This window comes from Dromiciops gliroides, chromosome 1, assembly GCF_019393635.1.
Source record: "Dromiciops gliroides isolate mDroGli1 chromosome 1, mDroGli1.pri, whole genome shotgun sequence".
Taxonomy (NCBI): Eukaryota; Metazoa; Chordata; class Mammalia; order Microbiotheria; family Microbiotheriidae; genus Dromiciops; species Dromiciops gliroides.
Window position 1 is genome coordinate 334,515,865 of NC_057861.1, and position 21,671 is coordinate 334,537,535.

General features: G+C 41.2%; 2 protein-coding genes across 5 annotated transcripts in view; one reads left to right on the forward strand and one right to left on the reverse strand.

Moving 5' to 3' along the window:
• Positions 1–8,463, reverse strand: part of ELP2 (elongator acetyltransferase complex subunit 2) — a 57,359-nt gene extending 48,896 nt beyond the window's left edge. For 2 of the 3 annotated variants that reach the window (XM_043979768.1, XM_043979767.1), the window contains exons 1-3: positions 8,308–8,463; positions 3,372–3,450; positions 1,465–1,535 (exon numbers count right to left, since the gene is read on the reverse strand). In XM_043979768.1, coding sequence (XP_043835703.1) covers positions 1,465–1,535; positions 3,372–3,450; positions 8,308–8,445 — 288 coding nt within the window. In that variant the 5' untranslated portion in view covers positions 8,446–8,463. Of the gene's footprint in view, positions 1–1,464; positions 1,536–2,647; positions 2,670–3,371; positions 3,451–8,307 lie in introns of those variants that run through there. The other variant, XM_043979769.1, reaches the window with a different exon arrangement.
• An 8,415-nt stretch (positions 8,464–16,878) lies between these two features.
• SLC39A6 (solute carrier family 39 member 6) overlaps positions 16,879–21,671 on the forward strand; it is a 38,274-nt gene continuing 33,481 nt past the window's right edge. The window contains exons 1-2 of one of the 2 annotated variants that reach the window (XM_043977948.1): positions 16,879–17,322; positions 19,739–20,416. In XM_043977948.1, coding sequence (XP_043833883.1) covers positions 17,257–17,322; positions 19,739–20,416 — 744 coding nt within the window. In that variant the 5' untranslated portion in view covers positions 16,879–17,256. Of the gene's footprint in view, positions 17,323–17,609; positions 17,730–19,738; positions 20,417–21,671 lie in introns of those variants that run through there. The other variant, XM_043977949.1, reaches the window with a different exon arrangement.

Here is a 21,671-nt window from a genome sequence, read left to right on the forward strand (position 1 = left end):
GCTCTACGTCACCCAGCCAAATTGGACTTTTTTCTTTCTTTTCTTTTTTTTTAACTCGGCAATGAGGGTTAAGTGATTTGTCCAGAATCACACAGCTACTAAGTGTTATGTGTCTGAGGCCGAATTTGAACTCAGGTCCTCCTGAATCCAGGGCTGGTGCTTTATCCACTGTGTCACCTAGCTGCCCCCAAATTGGACTATTTTCTAACTGAACACCCTGTTCTCATGCCTCTGCTCACATCATTCAAATGAGATAATGTATCTAAATTGCTTTGTGAACATTTAAGCACTATATTCTTATCTTTTACTATTACTATGTTTAGAATATCCTCCCTCCCATCAGTACTGATTTCCTACTCATTTCTTAAGCTCACCTCAAATGCTACCTCCTCCAACGTTTCCTTATTCCCTCAGTCAGTACTGACCTTCCCTTCTCCTCCCTTCCTTCCCCCCCCAGAGTTCACATAGCTCTTTGTCTTGCATCTATGTCTCCTCAAATATGGTGCAGTGTGGCTCTTGGCATTTGTGTTTTACAGTCTCCAAGACTGGTAAGTGCCAAGAGATCAGGAACTATTTATTGTATCTACACTTTCTATCTCCCCTGGTATTCTACAAATAGAAGACACCAAATAAACCCCATGGTTGTACAAGTAAAGGAGTTCTGCTACTTTTCCATTCCCACAGCCCAACCAAAACAAGTAACAGGATCAAAGGATAAAATGAAGGGAAAGGGACAGAAATGGCAACAAGGCCCGTCAGGGCTCTATCTAGTTTTCTGACCTTATAAGACAGGTACAAATCCTTAATGATCAGCCCATACATGCCTCTTAAATGAGCCATGCCACAGAACCTCTGTGGACACTGGCATCCTTGACAGGGGGAGGAAACAAGGAGTATTGCTACAGCATGAAAACCCATTAGGGCCCCAGTTCTGATAAATATGGAGGGAGACTAACTTGTTTGACAAAGTGGATTCTGAAAAGCATTCAAAAATATCTGGACCTTCAGAAAGAGGTTTGCAATCACGTAGAAATGGGTATGAAATTAGGGTGAAGAAAGCTTTCAGGTCAATGAAAATTATAAGATGTAGTGGTTGTGCATAAGAACCAAGAAGTTCACAGAAAACTTTAAAACAATAAAAACAGGAAGAGACAAAATCCATGACTGAGAATCACGAGAATTACCATCAAGAGCAGAATATTTTTACAACTATACAAGACACTAAGGGAAGCAGCACGATGTAGTGAAAAGAAGCTGGCCTCAGAATCAGGAAGATCTGGGTTCAAGTTCTACCTCTGATAGGCTGTGTGATCCCGAACAAGTCACTTAATCATTAAGACTATAATATAAGGTGAACTAGTAAAACAAAGTTTCTCACTCATTGCTCCCTACACTGATGAAATCATGGATCAGATAAAAAATAAAATAAACAAACAAAAAGAGACTCAAAACATGTTTATTTACCTGGTTTTTCTGTATCTCCCAAAGAATCATCTGATTATCTGATCCTCCAGAAATCAATTCAGTTGCAGGAGCTGAACAAGATAAATTATAACTGGGTGAATTCTACCCATTATTTTCTACATAATATCTCACTGTTAAATTCATATGTTAAGTATATTGTTAATATGTTAAATTCAGTATTATAGTATACTATAGCTAGAAAATTATTCAAAGTGAAAAATTCAAGGCCTATCCAACAATACTATACCACTAATGCTTCACCTAGTCTGTAATCTCATCAGTGTGGGTAATCTCACGAATGCTACCACTTATAAATACAATCCAGTAATCCTTTTGTGTATTTCTTATCCATATTCTTCTTTAAATCTACCATAGGCTTTCTTGACATTCCACAGGTACCAGTGAGACACAGTTGTCTCTCATTCTCACTATGGGTGAGCAGCACCACCTCCTTCTCCCCTTATACATATGCACATTCATAAAATCAGGTAGATAACTCATAAAAGTTCTAAAATGTTTGCACATTTTTGTTGTTAATGAGCAACACTTCATTAACATTTTACAAAGGACAGGGGAAGCGGAGAAGAATACACAAACATAGACATACAGATAGAATTTGTGTCTATTGTACACTGGAGAGGCAGCTTGGTGTATTGGAAAGAATTCTGATCTTGAAATCAGGAAGATCTGAAATGAGGTTCCACCTTGGGCATATACTAACAGAGTAAATGTGAGCAAATCACAAACTTTTGGTTAGACCTGCATCAGAAAAAGGAGTTTCCACATCAGAAATTCTCCCATATCAAAAAAACTCAAGTTTAAAATTAAAAAAAAAAAAGTAGATCTAAAATGTCACTAAAATAAGAACAACAAAACCACATTAATTCAGCCTGAATTCTAACTATAGTCAAATTATAACGTATTCAAATTACAGTATTATAATTTCCCCAGAGACCATACTAATTAACAATGAAACCAAATTGCAGGAAACATATTTGAAACATTTGGGGGATGGGGAAAGGGTGGAAATGAGCATTCAAGAAGCTCCAATTACAAACTAATATGCTAATTATAAAAGAGAATCATAAATCACAGCTGCTAAAAAGGATCCTATTGATTATCTAGAATAATTCTCTCATTTAAAAAACTAGGAAACTAGGCTTAGAGAAGTTAAGGGGCTTACCCAACATCCCACAGCTATTTGTGGCAGACTACATCAGAGACTCTCATTTACAGACTCCAGGTCTCAGCACAAAGTATTGTTCAGTAGCTGTTGTTGATCATAATGCTAATGGGCTTTTTGTGCTCCGCTCCATTCCTTCTCAATCTTTCTCTTGGAGATTCCCTAAGAAACTCTTTATTAGCTTGGTTCTGGTTACTAAAGATACCTGAAAGGAAAGTTTATGTCTTGACAGATCTCTGGGTCTCAGTTTCCTAATGTACAAAACCAAAGAATTAGGCTCAATGACCACTAGGGTCTCTTCAGCCCTAGTTCCAAGTCCTATGATGTTTTTGTTTTATTTTTTTTAAGACTTAATCATAAATCAAACTACTCACTCTATCACCTACCCAAACTAATGTAGGCATACTATATATTATAGCTTCCTTTTTTTTTTTTTTTTTTTTAGGGCAATGGGGTTTAAGTGACTTGCCCAGGGTCACACAGCTAGTAAGTGTCTGAGGCTGGGTTTGAACTCAGGTCCTCCTGAATCCAAGGCTAGTGCCTTATCCACTGCGCCACCTAGCTGCCCCCTAATTATAGCTTCTTATCTGTCAAAGTATGGTCTTTTTAAAGTATGTGTAATGCCAGACTAAAGAGTAATATGGAGGATAATTAAAAGTCGATTTTGTTTTATCAAGAAAAAAAACCACCAAAAGCACTTTAAAAGAACCCAATTAATACTTACAGTTATCCTCTTTTAGAATCCACTGTATGCAATTAACTCGTCCAGTATGACCATTCAGAGTATCAATGACAATTCCTTTCTATGAGAAAAGAAACCATATTAGTAATTTATAGTTCAAAGTTGGACCTAAACAAAATCAGGATTTTCCCCCTAACATTAGATATAACTACTCAGCTATGAAATTGGATAACTTCATATAGGTTTCCCTTACTTAACAGAAACTAAACCTAAAGAATTTATGCATGAATCATAATTCAACCTAAAATAATACAGTAGCAAACTTCATTGAGGCCAGCCCTATGAAGCTATTTTATGAACGATTTACCTTGGAATCTAGCTTGGATCACCTTACACTATGTTTTACAACCAAACTCGAGCAACTAGGTGATATGACAAAAATCAGTACTTTCCCAGGTCCCATCAAACATGACACCAGGCACCAGACCATCTGGCATAATGTAGTGTGTGATAAGGGGGGAACGGCGTTAGATTTGTGGTCAAAAGACCTGAGTTCTAGTGAAGCTCTAGTTCTTATAAGCACCTCCTTGAGGCCAAGGAACATAATTTTTTATCTTGATATTCCCAGTGGTATATTAAATAGAGAGTAGCCAATGAAGTTAGGAAGACTTGAGCCTTACCTCTGATACGCACTAACTGCATGATCCAAGACAAGACACCTCACCATACACAGTAGGAAATGACAGCAAATGACCCTGAGTCTCTTGAAAGTTTCACGCAACCATTAAGTGAGCAAATATTTATTATCTACCTTAAAAGTTATACCATTTTAGGCAATATGGGGAGAATAGAAAGAGTTATAAACTATGGTTCCTGACTTCCATGCACTTAAAATCTAAGACTAATCCATAAAAACAATCAGAGAAAATACAAAATAGCATAAATTTTAAAGTATTAAGTTTTATTTTTATTAAGACTAATTTCTTGTTACAAGGGAAGGAGGGTTTTTACTGCAAAAAAGCTGGTGGGTGTCTTGGAGAAAGGCGGCAAGTAGTGCTAGTGATTCAAAAAGGAGAAGAAATAGCATCAATAAAACATAAAATTACACATAAGAGAGCAAAAGGATATTCAGAAGGGGATACAGACAAGAGTAGTTGGTACTAACATATTAAAATTGATATATATTTTTCTTTAAAGCTATTAATAGTAAATTCACAGTATCATATGTAATTCTCCTTTTCTACCCTTTGCATATGGAAATTTCATGTTTGCTAATTATTGACTGTCAAGTTTATCATAAAAAAAATTAAGGCCTGCTACATTGCCACTGAAGATCAAGAGATACTTCCACCTAAAGACAGACTCTCCACAGCGGCCCACTGCTCAATGTAATATCTTGGTGATTCACATAATAGTAGCTGCCTTTTACAGTGGTTTACTTTTTACACACTTTCCTTACCACAACAATTTGAAGATGCTATTAGTACAGTTGTTATTATTGCTGTTTTATAGATGAGGAAATGGGTTCAGAGAGGTGAAGACCTAATTGAAATGGCTAGTATTAGAGCCAGAATCCCAACCCAGGGGCAGCTGACTTCTCTTATCATGAGGCTCCCATGTTTACCTTCTCCCTTGGGGAGTTCATCCCTCCCTCTCAACTCTCAACTCTCACTTATTTGCTGAAAACTTAAATCCATAACTCTAAGACATAATCATCCTTGGATTCCAGTCTTATACTTCAGATGGCTACTGTGCATTTCCACTTGACTATAACATCCTCACTTCAAACACATGTACATATCAAGCAAGCATATCATCTAGTCTCACCAAAACTCTATTATCCTCCAAATTTTTCTCTCTACATAAATCTTTCTACCAATTATCCAGTATTTAAACCTTGAGAGTCCTTCAGTAGAATGGACTGCTTTAGGAAATGGTGGGCTCCTGTTCACTAGATAACTTCAAGCAAAGACTAGATTACTACTTATTATGTGTACTGTAAGGAGGAATTATTGTTTCCAGATAGTGTGATTCTGTGACCCTCCTCTTCATCCTTTATATTCAGTCAGTCACCAATTTCTAGCAAATATTTCTTCAAATTCTGATTATTATGGTTGTCTATTTCTCTATGTTCTCATTATCACCATTTTATTTCATCCTTTCATATTAGAATTACTTCAACAATTTCCCAATTGGTTTCCCTAATTCAACTCTTTTCTCCCCTCCTTTCTTATATAAGGGACAGGACAGCTAGGCAGCACATTGGACAGGGCACTAGGCCTGGAATCAGGGTAGCCTGAGTTCAAATCTTGCCTAAGACACTAACTAGATGTGTGATCCTGGGCAAACCATTTAACCTGTTTGCCTCAATTCGCTCAACTGTTAAAATGGGGATAATAACAACGCAGCACCTACTTCCCAGGATTGCTGAGAGGATCTAATGAGAAAATATTTCTAAAGTGCTTAGCATCGATCCTGGTACAAAAAATCCACTAAATAGATGCTTGTTCCCTCCCATTTCTTTTCTCTCCCTCCCCTAGAATAGGTTTTACTAGACTGCCAAAAGGACCCACAGCACAGAAAAGGTTAAGAAGCCCTGCTTTAAAGGCTTACCATTAATATGGTAAGATCATACAAGATTCCTCCCTTTATGTAGAGGAAGGCAGTCTCCAAACAAATCAGGGAGTTTTCCTAAACAACCTGATAACAGAATATAAGGTAGTTTTCTAAACAAGATAGCATTTTAAAGCATCTGCTATTGGGTGAAAACAATGGATAGAATATAAGGACTTGCTGACTGACTGAGCATCAATCACACCTCCCTTGCCTTTAAAAAGCAAGCTGGCACTACTATGAGACCCTGAACTCTTAGGAGTCTGTCCTAGAGGATGGATTCAGCTCTTGAAAACTTGCTCATTACTTTTCCACTTGTACCTTTCTAATAGAACATCGAAGATGGGTGATTTCTTCCTCTCCCCTACTCTCCCAATCAAAAACAGTAAACATGCAACAGAAGCCAATAGCCATGAAAGATGTTTTAGAGAGAAATTCAAGGAATCCCAATTTTTTATGTAGAGAAATGGGTATCGTGAATGTCCCAGACGGCATGATCGTGAAAACTAGCCTTCTAACAAGAATAAAGATATTTCCAGGATAGTACCAATTTTGAGAGTTGCCTCATGGACTGAAAATTTCAGCTTGAGCCAGGAACTGAAACAGTGAAGACTAGAGCTAAGTAATGTCCAACAAAGTAGTAGAACAGAGAACGAACACCAAGTTCAGTGAGTGCAGTGCAAAGACATCTTTGGCCCTCAAGCATCAGAAGCATAAGCTTTTCTTCCTCACACATGCCTTTCTACTTGTGACTTCTATGTGTGGCCACTTTCCCCACTGCTCCTGGGTATATCTGTAGGAAACTACATGACAGATTTGTGGGTGAGATATTTTGTTGAGATATTTTGTTGCATCATTTCCTTCTATCCAGTTCAATACTGCCTTTGCTTTGAGCTGCATTCTCTGACTACTTCAAGATAATCGAGTTACTTTGGACTCACAAGCTATGGCATTAAGAATTCAAACATACCGAATGTCTCAAACCTGAGGTAACCATCCTCTGTTGTGGTTTAGTCCTTTCAGTTGTGTCTGACTCCTCATGATCCCATTTGGGTTGTGTGTTTTTTAGCAAAGAACCATTTCCTTCTCCAGCTCATTTTACAGATGAGAAAACTGAGGCAAACAGAGTTAAACTACCTGCCTAGGGTCACACAGCTAGCCTCTTGATGCCAAATTTGAACTCAAGTCTCGACTTAAGATTTGGTGCTTGGGAGTAATGTGGCATAGAGCACTAGTGTGCTTGGAATCAGGAAGACTCATCTTCATGAGTTCAAATCTAGACCTCACTTACTAGCTGTGTCACCCTGGGCAAATTAATATCAGCTTCAGTTTCATCACTTGTAAAATGGCATAATAATAGTACCTAATTTCCTGGGCTGTTGTAAGGTTTGAATGGGATAACAACTGCAAAACACTTAGCATAGTGCCTGGAACATAATAAGTAGTATACATAAATATCAGCTATTATTACCAGTGAAGGAGCTACTCCCAAACAACAAGATTATTCAAGTATCAAAGCTAGGGAAAATTTAGGCGTGACTGAAGGCTGACAACAAGAGCCAGGAGAAAGTGGAAAACTGAGCAAGTTGTGGACAGGAAAAAGATTTAGGCAAGGTCCAAATCATTAAGCGATAAATTGAAGAAAGAGAGTTTAAAGAACTGAGGCTGTGACTAGCCCACAGTCCATAGAATAAATGGACCTGGGAAAATTTGAAACGACAATAAGGTAGGAAATCAATTCTTTAAAAATGAACAAAGATTGCCTAACAGCGGCAACATCAAAACTGAAGTTGGACAGCAGGTATTTGTAAAATAGCAGATCAACCCACTATGCGGCCAGAATCAGGACTCAAGAAATCAGGAAGGGGGAAGAGTGTCCAGTGCTGGAGAGAGGCAAACACAGAAGAGATGAGGTGGGAGGGCGGAGGAGAGTCTGGGATGGTGGTGAAGGCCGCCCTGAAGTGCGTGGCCACTGATTCCAGGCTGCACAGGGAGCAAAGTGGATCCAGAATGCCCACTGCCCAGCTCATTACGTGCAATAAAATGAACAAGTCATAAACACAAATGTCATTGGAAAAGCACTAGAAATGAACAATGTGCTGGGTCCGGAAACTAAAGATGAAAGCAGGTTGGGCTGTCTTTGAGAAACTGCACTGCACTTGCAAGAATCCAAACCGAGTCCAACACTAACAGCAGGGGGACTGGAAGGCCCGGGGCTCTCACGGGAACATGCTCCAAGATGTTTCCGTGAGTTGCAATGGGGCTGGGGAAGAGACCCTCACTGCCCGGGGCGGCACAGCCGCGAGGGTGAGGGGAGGCGGCGGAGCTGCCGGTAAAACACTCGATGGAGAGCGCTCTCTCTCACCTGCGGCTCGTAGAGGACCACAGAGCGGCAGGAGCCGAAGGCCAGGAGACCCCCGGGTCTGGGGTCCCAGCGCACGGCGCCCCGCGCCCGGTTCGCACTGCAGAACACGTGACACGTCTCCATCACGGGCGCCGCCATCTTGCGGAGGAGGGAGCTGTAGCTCCGCCCAAGAGAGGAGCTCTTCCGGCCCCGGAGCGGAAGACGCGTCTCCTCCGGCTTAGTTCGCGCGGCGGTGCCACCTGCACGTCTCAAGCCTCTGGCGCCCGCGTCGCTCCCCGCCGCCGGGGCGCGGTTTCCCCGGGTTTTAGAATTTGCCGGCGAAAGGGAGAGTGAGGAGGAAGAAATCGCCGGGAGCGGTGGCGAGCCTGGGATCTGGGAGTGATGCTTTACTGGCGTTGCGGTCCCGCTCTGCCCGCCCCACCGACCCAGCTTTCATCTGTTATAAAATTGGGCGCTGTTCAAGTGGCATTTGGGGATTGTCGTGCCCGGGCTGGAAGAAGCCTCGGGAGGCACCGATAAGCCACTGCCCGGCTGTGGTCTCGGAACCTCATCCGCGGGAAGCCCGCAGGCGACCCCACCTCACCCTGTTCGAAACTGAGCTTCTTGTCTCCCTCCTCCCACCCCCCCACCCCCAATCCCCAAACTTCCTTGTTGCTCCTGAGGGTACCAGCTCCTCACTATTATACCCCACGTGTTGTCGGCTCTTGCTTCTACTTTCACTTGTATCTGTCCGGTTCTTTTCATTCACAGAAGCCACCCACCACACTCGTTTAGCTCCTAACCACCATTCCCTACCCCCCCACATACCCCCTAGACTATTGCAATATGGTCCTCATTAATTATTGTAAGAGATGGAATGATGGATAAGTAGATACACAGATACGAATATAGATTCATAGATTAGATAGATGGAGGGGCGGATGCATAGATTAGATAGGTGCTTTTTCATTCATTGATTCTTTTATTCAATAAACATTAAGCGCCTACTATGTGCCAGACACTGTGCTAAGCTAGAAATACCAAAAGAGGCAAAAGACAGTCCCTGCCCTCAAAGACAACATGAAAACAAATGCAAAGCAAGCTATCTACAGAATAAATAGAAAGTCATTAAAAGAGGGAAAACGCTGGAATTAGAGCGCAGGTCTGACCATTTCAAAATACCCCCTACCTACAGGATCAAATATAAAATCCTGTTTGGCATTCAAAGCCCTTTGCAACTTGTTACTCTTATTTTCCAGTCTTCATACACCGTACTCCCTCCCTTCCCCATCACATGCTTTGCCATCCTGAGACACTGGCCTCCTTGCTGATCGTTGAACAAGACACGACATTCCATCTCCAGACTCCAAGAGTTTTTTCTAACTGTCCTCTCCACCCTGCCCGCTCCCTTACCAATGCCCAAAACTCTCCCTCCTCATCTCTGCCTCCTAGCTTCTCCTTTAGCTAAAGTCCCACCTTTCCAGTCCTTTTTAATCTTAGTGCCTTCCTACCCCAACTTTATCCTGTGTGTATCTTGTTTGTACACAGTACTTTGAATGTTTTTTCCCCTTGGAAAAACAGGGAGTATTTTTTTAATTTAGAATTTTATTTCCCCCCAATTACATACAAAAACCATTTTAACATCCATTTTAAAAGCTTTGTGTTCCAAATTAACTTCCCCCCTCCCTCCCCCCCCCAAGAATGCAAGCAATTCAGTATGTTATACATGTGTAGTCATGTAAAACATTTCCACATTAGTCAGGTAAAAGCAGAGAGTTTTGCATTGTTTTGATATCCCCAGGGATTAGCACAGTGTCTAGCACATAGTAGGTGCTTATTAAATGCTAGTTTACTACTTCAAGGCTCTCCATTCTCCCATTCATTATCTACACAGTTGCAAAAGGGCTCTCCCTAAATCGAAGGTCTGACCATATAATCCTATGGTTCCCTAGTGTTTCTAAAGGATCTCACACACTCACCCTCACACACTCACTCTCTCTTTCTCCCTCTCCTCCGTCTTTTAAAGCCCTTCACAGCCTGTCTCTCTTGCCTTTCCAACCTTATTATATACATTACTCTCCTCCACACACTCTTCAATCTAGCCAACTATCCTCAGACACTACATTATGCCTTTTCACTGGCAGTCCCCCATAGCTAGAATGTACTCAGTCCTCACCTCTGCCTCTTAGAATTTCCAGTTTTCTTCAAAGCTCAACTCAAATGCCACATCCTACAGTTCTTTCCTAATCTTCCCAAATACTGTTATCCCCTACAAAATCACCTTGTATTAATTTTGTCAAGTGATAGAAAACTGTTAATAACAAATGTAATATTACATACCAAGTCCTTTAAAAGATGCTAGTGTTATGGGCCTAGCATAGCACCCCAGGAGTTTTCTGGGGTATATCAAAGAACCTTCTCCTTGAGAAACTAAACCAAAGTACAGACACACCTAAAGAGGTAAGTGGCACCAGATCGGTACTGAGGTAGCTCCGGGACCACAACCCTTCATTCCAGTCTCCCCCACCCTTGAGGAGATAAAATTAGGTGTGGGTGCTGCCTTTATGGTGGGAGGAGAAAGATGGCTTGAGAGATCCAAAGCCATCCCTCACCCAACTCCCCCAGCCACCACTAGTGGGGGATGGGATGGTCCTCTCCCAATAAGGGAACTTTCCACAGACAGATGATCACCCCCATCAGTCCTCTATAAAAATATCTGCCTGTCTCCTGCTGGAGGAAATAGGTATCTCAGAGCCATGCCTCTGTGCTATGCCTTCTCTCCATGAGTCCAAGGATTTCTCTCTTGATTTCCTTTCCCTAGCCCCTAAATAAACTATTATTTTATTCTAATTGGATTTGTGTGCAAGAGGGTGTAATTCTTTAAAGAGGACTTCCTAAGGACCCCAAACCCCTATCCATTTCCCAAATCCCCACCTATTTTCCCATAACATTAGTAATGGCAGAATTTCAGTAATGTCCTTGCACTTAAGATAACTAACTCTTAAGATAGTTATCTTATCTTAAGATAGTTACTCTTGATTAGGTTGAGCTTAACCCTAAATCCCTCTCTGAGACGTTTCCTTCTAAACAAAATCAGCTTGAGCCTGATCAGCCCCAAAGTAGCCCAATGTCATGGGAGGATTATGGGCCCCGGTCACCCCAACAATTCTCTGGGGGGTTCAAGGAACTTTTTCTTTGGAACCTCGGGGGTTTTCCCTTGAAATCAAGTAGGCCTCTCCTTGAACACAATCAAGGACACACACACTCACCTAACGGAGATAAGCAGCACAGATCGAACTGAGCATGCTCCAGGACCATCACCCTACATCCAGTCATCCTAAACATCTGGATGAGGTAATCCAGGAGAAGACCACCTGGAACCGCCCATCAGCAGACTGCTTAGACCCATCAGGACAAAGTTGACACCCACCACCAGATCTCTCACGAGGGATTCTTCCTACCCCAGCACAACTCGGGAAGACCACCAGCCCCTCACGCAATAAGAGACTCTTACCCACCCCCATCTAAACCCTATAAAATGGCACCCCCACAAGTTAGCCGGGAAGGAAAGCATTTTGTTCTGGCAAAAACTTCCTCCCGGCCGGTTTCTCTTGTACCCCAATAAACCTGTTCTCTTATTCCTAATTAGGTCTTGTGCGAGAGTGTAATTCTTTACAGAGGAACCCTAAGGACCCACGTTCATTCTCCTATCGGTTTCCCCCCATATCACCCTGATGTCCTCACTTCTTCCATTGGGATTCATGGCATGAAGGGCAAAACAGCCACAATGAAGTTTTTCCTTACTGGGATTGCCATGGGCAGCTGACAGCTCATGACTAGGCCTTGCTATCTAATGTGACCTCCTACCCCTTTTCTGCTAAAAGCATGAGAACCTCTTCCTGTGAGTCTGCTGATGGGATATTCCCCAAGGTGGCAGGTTTGCTACCCTGTTATCTTGATTAAAGATGCTTTATTCCTTCACTCATGAATTTGGTTTATTTCAGGACTTGACACAAGTCAACAAGCATTTATTAAGCTGTCAAGTTGTGCAGTAAACTGAGCTAAGTACTGAGAATACAAATAAATGCAGAAAGAAAGTCTACTCCTTGACCTCAAGGAGCTTACTTTCTAATGGAGAAAGACAACATATAAAAAGAAATTGAAAAGATCTGGGTAGGGGGGCAGCTAGATGGCACAGTGGATAGAGCACCAGCCCTGGAGTGAGGAGTACCTGAGTTCAAATCCAGCCTCAGACACTTAACACTTACTAGCTGTGTGCCAATTGCCTCACTAAAAAAAAGAACAAAAAAATTATATATACATTGATTACTTTATGTATAGGAGTCCTGATGTTTTATAATAATTTCATAAAAGCTGTAATATTTCTTTAAAAAAAAAAGGCTTCTTGTGGTCATCTCAACTACTAGTGCCTTCCTTCCTTCCCTCAGAGATTTTCTCCCATTTACACTGTATATATCTTACTTGTACCTAGTTTTGCACAATGTTGTCTCCCCCATTAGAATGTCAGTTCCTTGAGGACAGGATCATGTTTTTGCCTTTCTTTGTATTTTTAGCACTTGGCACAGTGCCTAACACATTCTAAGGGCTTAATAAATATTTGGTGACTGACTTCCCCATTTTGAGTCCCAGTTTCCCCCTCTGTAAAATAAGAGAATTGAACTAGATTGTTTAAAGTTCCTTCTAATTGTAAATCCTATTGATGTAGGAGGTAAAAAAAAAGGTTAGTAGAAAAACCTAAGATCCAAGCTTTAATTCAGATATTAGCTCCAAAAGGGAGTCAGACCCCAGTTAATGGATAACTTACCAGGTTCTCATACCTACAGTGATCAGTATCCATAACGGACCAAAATGGGGCAGGTCAAAATAACCATAAAGGAAATGACAAGGCTATAGAAATTCTAATGAAAAATGGAGATATTTTGAAACTAGCCATGGGAATCAGAAAGAGACATGCACAGAAAAGGACAAATTTGCCTCCAGATTCACCTTATGACGTGTTAACCCCCAAAACACACCTCCACTGAAAAAGGTACTTGCCTCAGGAGTTGGCTTAGGACCCCAGAAACTGGAAATTAGGATAAGCCCTCCCTTGTAACACCCCTAGGTGGAGAATATTATAATGAGACTGATAATCAATTTATGCATACTATAAATATAACTGTCTTTCCTTTTACTATTTGAGAGACACCTTTCCACTATTCTGGTTCACTCCCTGTGGTCATTCACAGTATTGCAATAAAACTTGGGAAACTGAGTCACTAAGTCTTGTAATTCTTTTGGGATGACTCATGATCAATCTGACCCCAAATTTCCTGCCCACATCACTATGATTTTACAGATGGAAGAAAACAGGAAATTGAGGATTAGACAGGCATAGTGACTTGCTCAGTCATACAATAAAAACACAGTGGCAGATCTGAGACAAGAACATAGTCATTTTACTCTTACTCCAAAACTATTTAGACTATGCCATACTGCCTTGCATTAACCCTGCTAGCTCATTACAAACAATGCCACTCATAACAGGGCTCCTATAGGAGAGTAATAGGAGATGAGACTGGAAAGGTAAATCAAATATATATGAAGAATTTAAAGAAACTTGAGAAGACTTGTATGAACTGACACAGAGTGAAGTAAGCAGAATGGGAATAAAATCCATGCAATGACAATAATGAAAAGGAAAACAATTGAAGAACATCAGAATTCTGAGGACCATGATTAATTTATAACTTCAGAGGACTAATAGTGAAGCATGCCTCCCACCTCGAGAGAGAAGTAGGGAATTATAGCTATAGAATTAGGCATATATTGTTAGACATAGCCTATATGTTGATTTGTTTTGCTTAACTATACTTCCTTGTGGTCAGAGAAGGTTTCTTTTGGAGAGTTTTGGGAGTCATTGAGAATAAGGTTTTTTTAAAGGATCATGAATATATCATATACATGTATATACTTTTTAATATATGCATATATTAAAAATAATAATAGATAACATCTACATTATACTTACTATGTACCAGGAATTTTACAATTACCTCATTGGAACCTCACAACAACTTTGTAAAGTAAGTACTATTATGATTCTCCATTCTCAGGCAACTGAGGCAAACAAAGGTTAAGTGACTTGCTCAGGGTTACAAGCTAGTAAGTATCTGAAGCAAGATTTGAACTCAGGTCTTCCTGACTCTAGGCCCAGTCCTCTATCCACTACACCAAGTCATAAGGCTCAGTTATGAAACGTGATGAGTGCTAACTTCAAGTGTTTGTACTTAATTTTGTAGACAATGAGGAACCATTAAAAATCTCAGAGCAAGGGAATAACACAAGAGTAACAGTAGTTAAGGAAGATTAATATATGACAGTAGTATAGAGCAGTGTTGTCAAACTCAGAAAAGGGGGCTACTAAGAGATATATAAGAACTCCTACAAGCAGCATATTTATTCAGAAAACCACTTATAAAAATTATCTACGTTCTATAGTACTTCTATTTTATTAAATATTTCCCAATTGCATTTTTTTTTTTGGTGAGGCAATTGGGGTTAAGTGACTTGCCCCTGGTCACACAGCTAGTAAGTGTCAAGTGTTTGAGGCCGGATTTGAACTCAGGGACTCCTGACTCCAGGGCTGACTCCACTGTGCCACCTAGCTGCCCCCCAATTACATTTTAATCTGGTTCAGGGGCACTACAGAATTGTTGACGGCCAACTGTGGTGTTTGGCACCTCTGGTACAGAGGACGAATCCACATTATACAGATCATATTGGTTGAAGGAAATGTGATGGTTAACTTGAAGAAGATAACTCCCTTCAGGCATTTGAAAGACTATCACATGGAAAGGGGATTAGATTCCTTCTGTATGGACCCAGAGGGCAGAACTAGCAGAGAAGGACAAAAATTACAGAGGCAATTTTTGGCTTGATGTTGGGAAAAACTTCCTAAAAACTTAAGCTGTCCAAATGTGAAATGATCTGCCAAGAGAGTTGTTGGTGACTCTCCCACTGGAAGGCTTTAAAGAGAGGTCAGGGGAACAGCTAGGTGTCGAAATGGGGTAAAGCACAGGCCATGGATTCAGGAGGACCTGAGTTCAAATATGGCCTCAGACACTTGACACTTACTAGCTGTGTGACCCTGGGCAAGTCACTTAACCCTCATTGCCCCACCAAAAAAAAAGAAAGGTCAAATGAACACTTGTCAGGTGTATTATAGTGGGAATTCCATTTAAGTATAGGTTGGACTAGATGGCTGCTGAAATTCCTTCCAATTCTCAAATTCTGTGGATTGAAGATAGCAATAGTGGAGTTGTTGCAATAGCATGTTTTCAGTGGTAATGAGAGCCTGCACTAGGATGGCAGCAGTAGAAACTGCAAGTAAGGAAAGAAACATTTATTAATTCCCCACTATGTGCCAGGCATTGTGCTAAACATTTACAAATATAATCTCACTTAACCTTCACAACAAGGCTGGGAGGTTGATGCTATTATTACCCTCATTTTCCAGGTAAGGAACTGAGATAGACAGAGGTTAAGTGATTTATCCAGAATCACACAGCTAGGAAAGGGTTGAGGTCAGAGGACTACCCATTGCACCACTTAGCTGACAAGGAGCAGGAAGTGACTTGAGACTGAATGCAGGGAAAGGGTGGGAGATGTAGAACAGAGGTATCAAACAGGACTTTCCTTGGGCTTGTTGTCCACAATACTTCACAGTGTGCCCAGAACCAGATTAAAATGTAAGTGGGAAATATTTAACAAAAATTTTAAAAATACAATAAAACGGTTAACCACATTTTAAAATGGAGTCAGTATGCCACAGGGATCCTTATATATGGATCAGTGGCTCCAGTTTCTATTTCTACCACTGAGTCAAGACAAAGGAAGAAATGAGATAATTGAGACGAAATGAACCTGGGGAAATAGAACAATGGTATTACCATGAACAGAAATAGGGAGCTTGAGGCTGGGGATGGCAGGGCCAGGAGTCAGGAAAAGTTGTTTTGTAGTCCTGAGACTTCTACTAATTGGCTATGTAATCTTTGGCCTCATTTGACTTGCACAGACCTCTGTTTGCTGTAAGAAGGACTTCTACTAAACCATCTCTAAGGTACCATCCAAACCTAAAGTTCTGATTTAGGCAGTCATCTTCATAATGGAGATAGATGAAGGACTATTTTGGCCTGATGTTGCCGAAAGAAAGGGAAAAGGAACAAAGATAGCTTGGGGGAGGGGGAGGGAACTGCCTACATTTAGGGAGTAACTGAGAACAGCAGATGAAAGAGAGGTAGGAGGAAAACCAGAACTGCAGAGAAGCAACTCTCTTTTTCTTTTTCTTTGGAAACCAAGTACATTTAATCATAATGAATAGATAAAAGGCCACCTGGATGTCTTGATGCAAATTACAATACCCCACTGCATTTTGTAGCTATGGTGTCAAACTTTATTCTTCCAGGGGAGTTTCAAGGAGCCAGTGATATGATCAAATGTTTCAGTCGAAAAGGATCTTCTTAAAGACCATAAAGTTTCTGGTAACCTTCCAGCAAAGAGGTGGGAGTAGAAGCCAGCCCGAGGGGCATTAGAAAGGCGTGGGTCGAAGCAGTGAGGTCAGCGGGAGCGCCCACCTCCGGCAGAAGCTGGCAGAAAGAAGACGAGATGTAGCAAACCAGAGAGAGCTGCAAGCCTCAATCCCATGGGAATGAAATCACCGCTTCCCGAGGTTTTTTTTTAAATTTTCCTGCCTTTCGCAACAGAAGCACACACACATACACCCTGGGGGAGAAAGAGGGAGGAAGAGAAGCAAACCGGTCCCAGCTAATTAAAGAGACAATTATCTCCCGTCCCGCCCCCTCCTCTGAATGGGAAGGGGGGCCGCTTGCTCTCGGGCCGCGCATCTTTTTCGGCAGCTTCTAAAAGCCGGAGAAGGAAGCGGAAGGGACGACGGTGGCCTCACTGCGCATGCCCCAGAGCCGAGCCCGGTCCGGCCAGCTTGGGGCCGGCCTCGGGGCTGGCCGGACGCTGCAGGTGAGGGAACCGTCCTCGTGGGGCGGGATGTGCGGCCTCGGGGGTGTCCCGGCTGGGGCTCGGGCATCTTCTCTTGTCGGGGCAAGAGGCGCCCCCACCCCCTCCCGCCGACCAGCCGGAGTGGGCGCCGAGAGACTGCGGCCTCGGTTGTCGGCGCGGAGCCCCCCACCTGGGCCGTGGGGCTCGGGAAGGTTGCGGGCCGACGATGGAGGGAGGAAGAGCGGGAGGAAGGGGTGCGAGGTGGGGGCGCAGAGGGCTGGGCCTCGGAGCGGGGGAGGGGGGGGAGCCTGGTGCGCGTGCAGACCTCGCGCTGCCACCGCTGCTGCAGCTGCTTTGTTTCCTGAGCAGCCCCGCCCTCGGGACACAGCTGGAATTGGGAGGGAGCGCCGGGAAGCTGACCATCCCAGGTGTGTCCGCTCATCGAGCCTACGAAGCCAGTGCAGGGAAGGTTTCAGATAATTTTGTATATACTTATACGAATTTTATGGCTATATGCAATAAGTACTGACAGTATATACTTATACCTTCACATGACTAAAAGCTGCCCTATTGGGAACATTTTTTTTCTCCCTCTCTCATAGGGAATACTTAAGTGAGATAATAGATCTATTGAAATGTTATTTCTCTGTGTCTAGCTCCTTGCAAGTTGTAGTTGTTTCCTTCTTTGTACTAGTATCCCAAGGTATAGCACAGTGCCTGGAATATAGCAGGCACTTTATAAAATACTTAACGATTGATTCTTGTTCCTCCCTACTCCCAACCCTAGGAGAATTGTTAGCAGCTTGAGTTCTAGGACTATTTTTGCTTACTTAGCTTGGTGGCTTGCGATTTATGGGGGGGGGGGGGAGGTAATCGAAGAGCATTCCAGACTTGGAATTGGAACCTCCTTGTGTGGAAACTACTTCCCCTTTTGTGGATAGGAAGCTGATCTATAACTTGGAATTAGGATACTTAAGTGACTTACCATGGTAACAAAATTAGTTCGGATCAACGGCAGGCACTTGAACCTTAGCTACTAATGTTAGAAGTGTTGCCCTCCATAACTAATTGGGAGGGGTTTCTTTATTGGAGGGTGATGTGTGCTTTAAGGGAATTAGTTTAAGGTAGCCCAGAGTTTTTGAAAGGTGAGGAAGGTAGGAGATATTTCTCCCTAATGTGAATAGAAAAGGGGTGTGTGTTTTTGGAGGCAGAAGGGGGAAGAGGCAGTCTTCTTTTTAGTGTAGAATAGAGTTTTTGCTAGGATATCAGTGTGATGGGAAAGTTGTCCGGTAAATTCACTTGGGGTCCCTTGCCTAGAACTATGCAGCACTGGGTGGGTGTGTGTGGGGAAAGAGTCTGAATTTAAGCTGTTGCTACTTTCCTCTGTTTGGTAGGGAAGGAACAAAAGAAATGAATGAGATTTGCACATGAAAAAGGAGGTCGAGAATAAAAGAATATTAAAGAAACTGGATTGGATGGTTAGAGGGCAGAGCATTTTGTACTTGATTGGGCAACTGGAAGCCTCCCTTAAATTCTACCTCCTTTTCCGTGTGCAAATCTCGTTCATTTCTTTTGTTGCTTTTCTTGCTATGTCTGTCTTTATTTTGTATATCTAAATCTTACCCAAATGGGTAAGGCTTGGGCCTACCCAAGCCCACATCAGTCTGTTCTTTAACTCTTAATCTTCTTGTCTGTGTGTCATGGGTCCATTTGTCTGACTGGTGGAACTTTTGGACCCCCTCTCATTATAATGTTCATTGTCTACATTCATAATTAAGGGAAATGCTAACTTTGAAATAGGTTAATAAAAATAAAGGTGGCCTTTTTCTCTTCCAAGTTCACAGACCCCTTGATAATCTATCCATGGATCCCAGGTTGTGAAGTATAATTTCTCTTGTATTATAACTTAATACTGCTGAATCTGGTTAGCACTTAGCCTTTCTTTACTGTGCACAGTAATTTCCCCAAGTAGATGGTAAACTATATGATTTCTATACTCCTCATACCATCAATAGTACTGGACACAGAGAAGTTCAAGAAATGCTTGTTAGTTAATTATTTGTACCATTTGTTGTACTGGTCCCATACAGTATTTAAAGATCTTGAGAAAGGGCCCTAGCTTACTGGGTGCACTAGGATTTGGGAAAATTTGGCCCAGGATGAGAAGGCATGGTTTCAGTCTGCACTGTGGGAAAAAGCACTTAACTTCAAGGAGATCATATATCTATTCAAGTATTACTTACCTGTGTTTATGTTTTATTCCCAAGTAGAAAATAAGGTCTTCAGAGATGATTTAAGTTGTCTTTGTATCCCCATGGCTTAATTAGGTGCTTAATAAATATATAACTGTACGCTTTTCCAAGCTCCTGCTTTTTGAAATCCACTCCTATTTTCTTACCAAAGACAAGAGGTAACAGAATTTTTTTCTCCCTTATAGGAAATTACAATGGAGAAGACATTTTCTGTGGCTTTGCTCTTCACATTAGTCATATCAGTGTCAGGTAACCATCATGGAATGGAACCAGAAAAAAGTGTTCCCAATTGGGCAACTAGTATTAATGTTGATTTGGCGATTGTTACTCAGCGGCAGCACTTACAGGAACTTTTCCATCGATATGGCGAGAATAATTCCTTGACTGTTGAAGGATTTAGAAAATTGCTTCAGAATATAGGCATTGATAAAACTAAGAGAATCCATATAAATCATGACCATGATCATCATCATCGTCACCATGGTACCACAAATAAAAATATTAAGAAAACTCTGTGTCCAGATCATGAATCTGGTGGTGCAAGTAAGGACACTAGGAACAGCCAGATTAAAGGACTACACAAATCAGAAAATATTGAGAGCCAGCCAGGTGTCTTGGTCAAGGACAGTGTTAGTGAGATGACCACCACTATCTACAGCACTGCCATAGAAGGAAATCATTTCCTAAAAACTGCCAAACAGCTTCCTCCCAAAGATTTGAGCAGTTCCCTGGCACCCAATACTACAGAGGGTAGTGGTGTGAGCTTGCTGGCAAGTGACAAAGCAAATGAATCAGTTGTGAATGAACCAGACCGAGGAGGAAGCTCTATATATTCTAAGCATTCCAACCAAAATGTTCGGGAGGTAAGAGTAATTTTGTTTATTTTTAACTAAACATGCTGAGTGGTATGCCACCATGGACATTGGCATTAGAAGGGGAAAAAAGAGAAGGATAAACACTGGGAACTGTTTACTTTTCAGTTTTGCCCTAGCTTGACTCTTTCTATAGCTCTTAATTTCATTTATAGCAGAACAAGGTTGTCTTTTACTCCACTGTAGATGGAGAAAGGTTTTTAATTAATGGATTTTTGGCAAGCAGATAAAACAGCTTTAGATATAGAAATTACTACTACATATAATTCTTTGGGAAAGTGAAGTGTTATAATTATCTAAACTAAAAGTGGCTTTCAACTAGTATAGTCAACAAAAATTCTAATCTGTAGAATTTTAAAGTGTTAAATCATTAGCTACATTTTAATAAATGAAAGCATTGTAATTTGAATTCCTATCAGCATAGCAACTTATATTATTAATTGCTGGTAAAGGCTGTTCTGAAATATCCTGGCTTACAAAGGGAGAGTTTCAAAGTATCTGATGTAAGAGTTGAGATAATTTGAACAGTCACAAGTAATCAACCTAAAAAAGCATTGAGGCCTATGGTTTATTTTTTGAGAAAACCTTCTCCTGAAAATAAACTAATATATAAAGGAGATGCTTTTTTCCATAGTAGATGCTTTTAAAAATCACTAGCCTCTTCTTCCTGAAAGATATCTCTAAGATTTTATTATAACAGCTAACATTTACATAGTATTTTTAAGTTTGCAAAGTGCTTTACATATATTGTTTCATTTGGTTCACACAACAGCTCTGTGAGGTAGGTCCTATTATTATCCTCATTTTACAGATGAAGAAACTGAGACTGAAGGAGGTTAACTGACTTGCCTACCATCACACAACTTGTAAGTGTTTGAGGTAGGATCAAGTCTAGCATTCTCTCCATTAGGCCACCTATTTGCCTGCTTCACTAATATTAATTTTATTCACCAGAGGGACAGACACTAAATAAGTATTTGCAGGGTTGAATTAAATGTATCGCAGGAGAGATGTCATGATAAATGTGTTAGAATGAATAATTTGAGTTTAAGTCCCTGTTAGAATTACCATTTATCATAAATCAATAGATTTCCTTTTTTCCCATATAAATATTTTATTATTTTCCAGTTACATTTAGAGATAGTTTTCAACATTTGTTTTTATAAGATTTCTAGTTTCAAATTTTTCTCCCAAAACTACTTAATTTCAAGGGGGAAAAGTGGCATGTCTAAAACTACACAGTGAC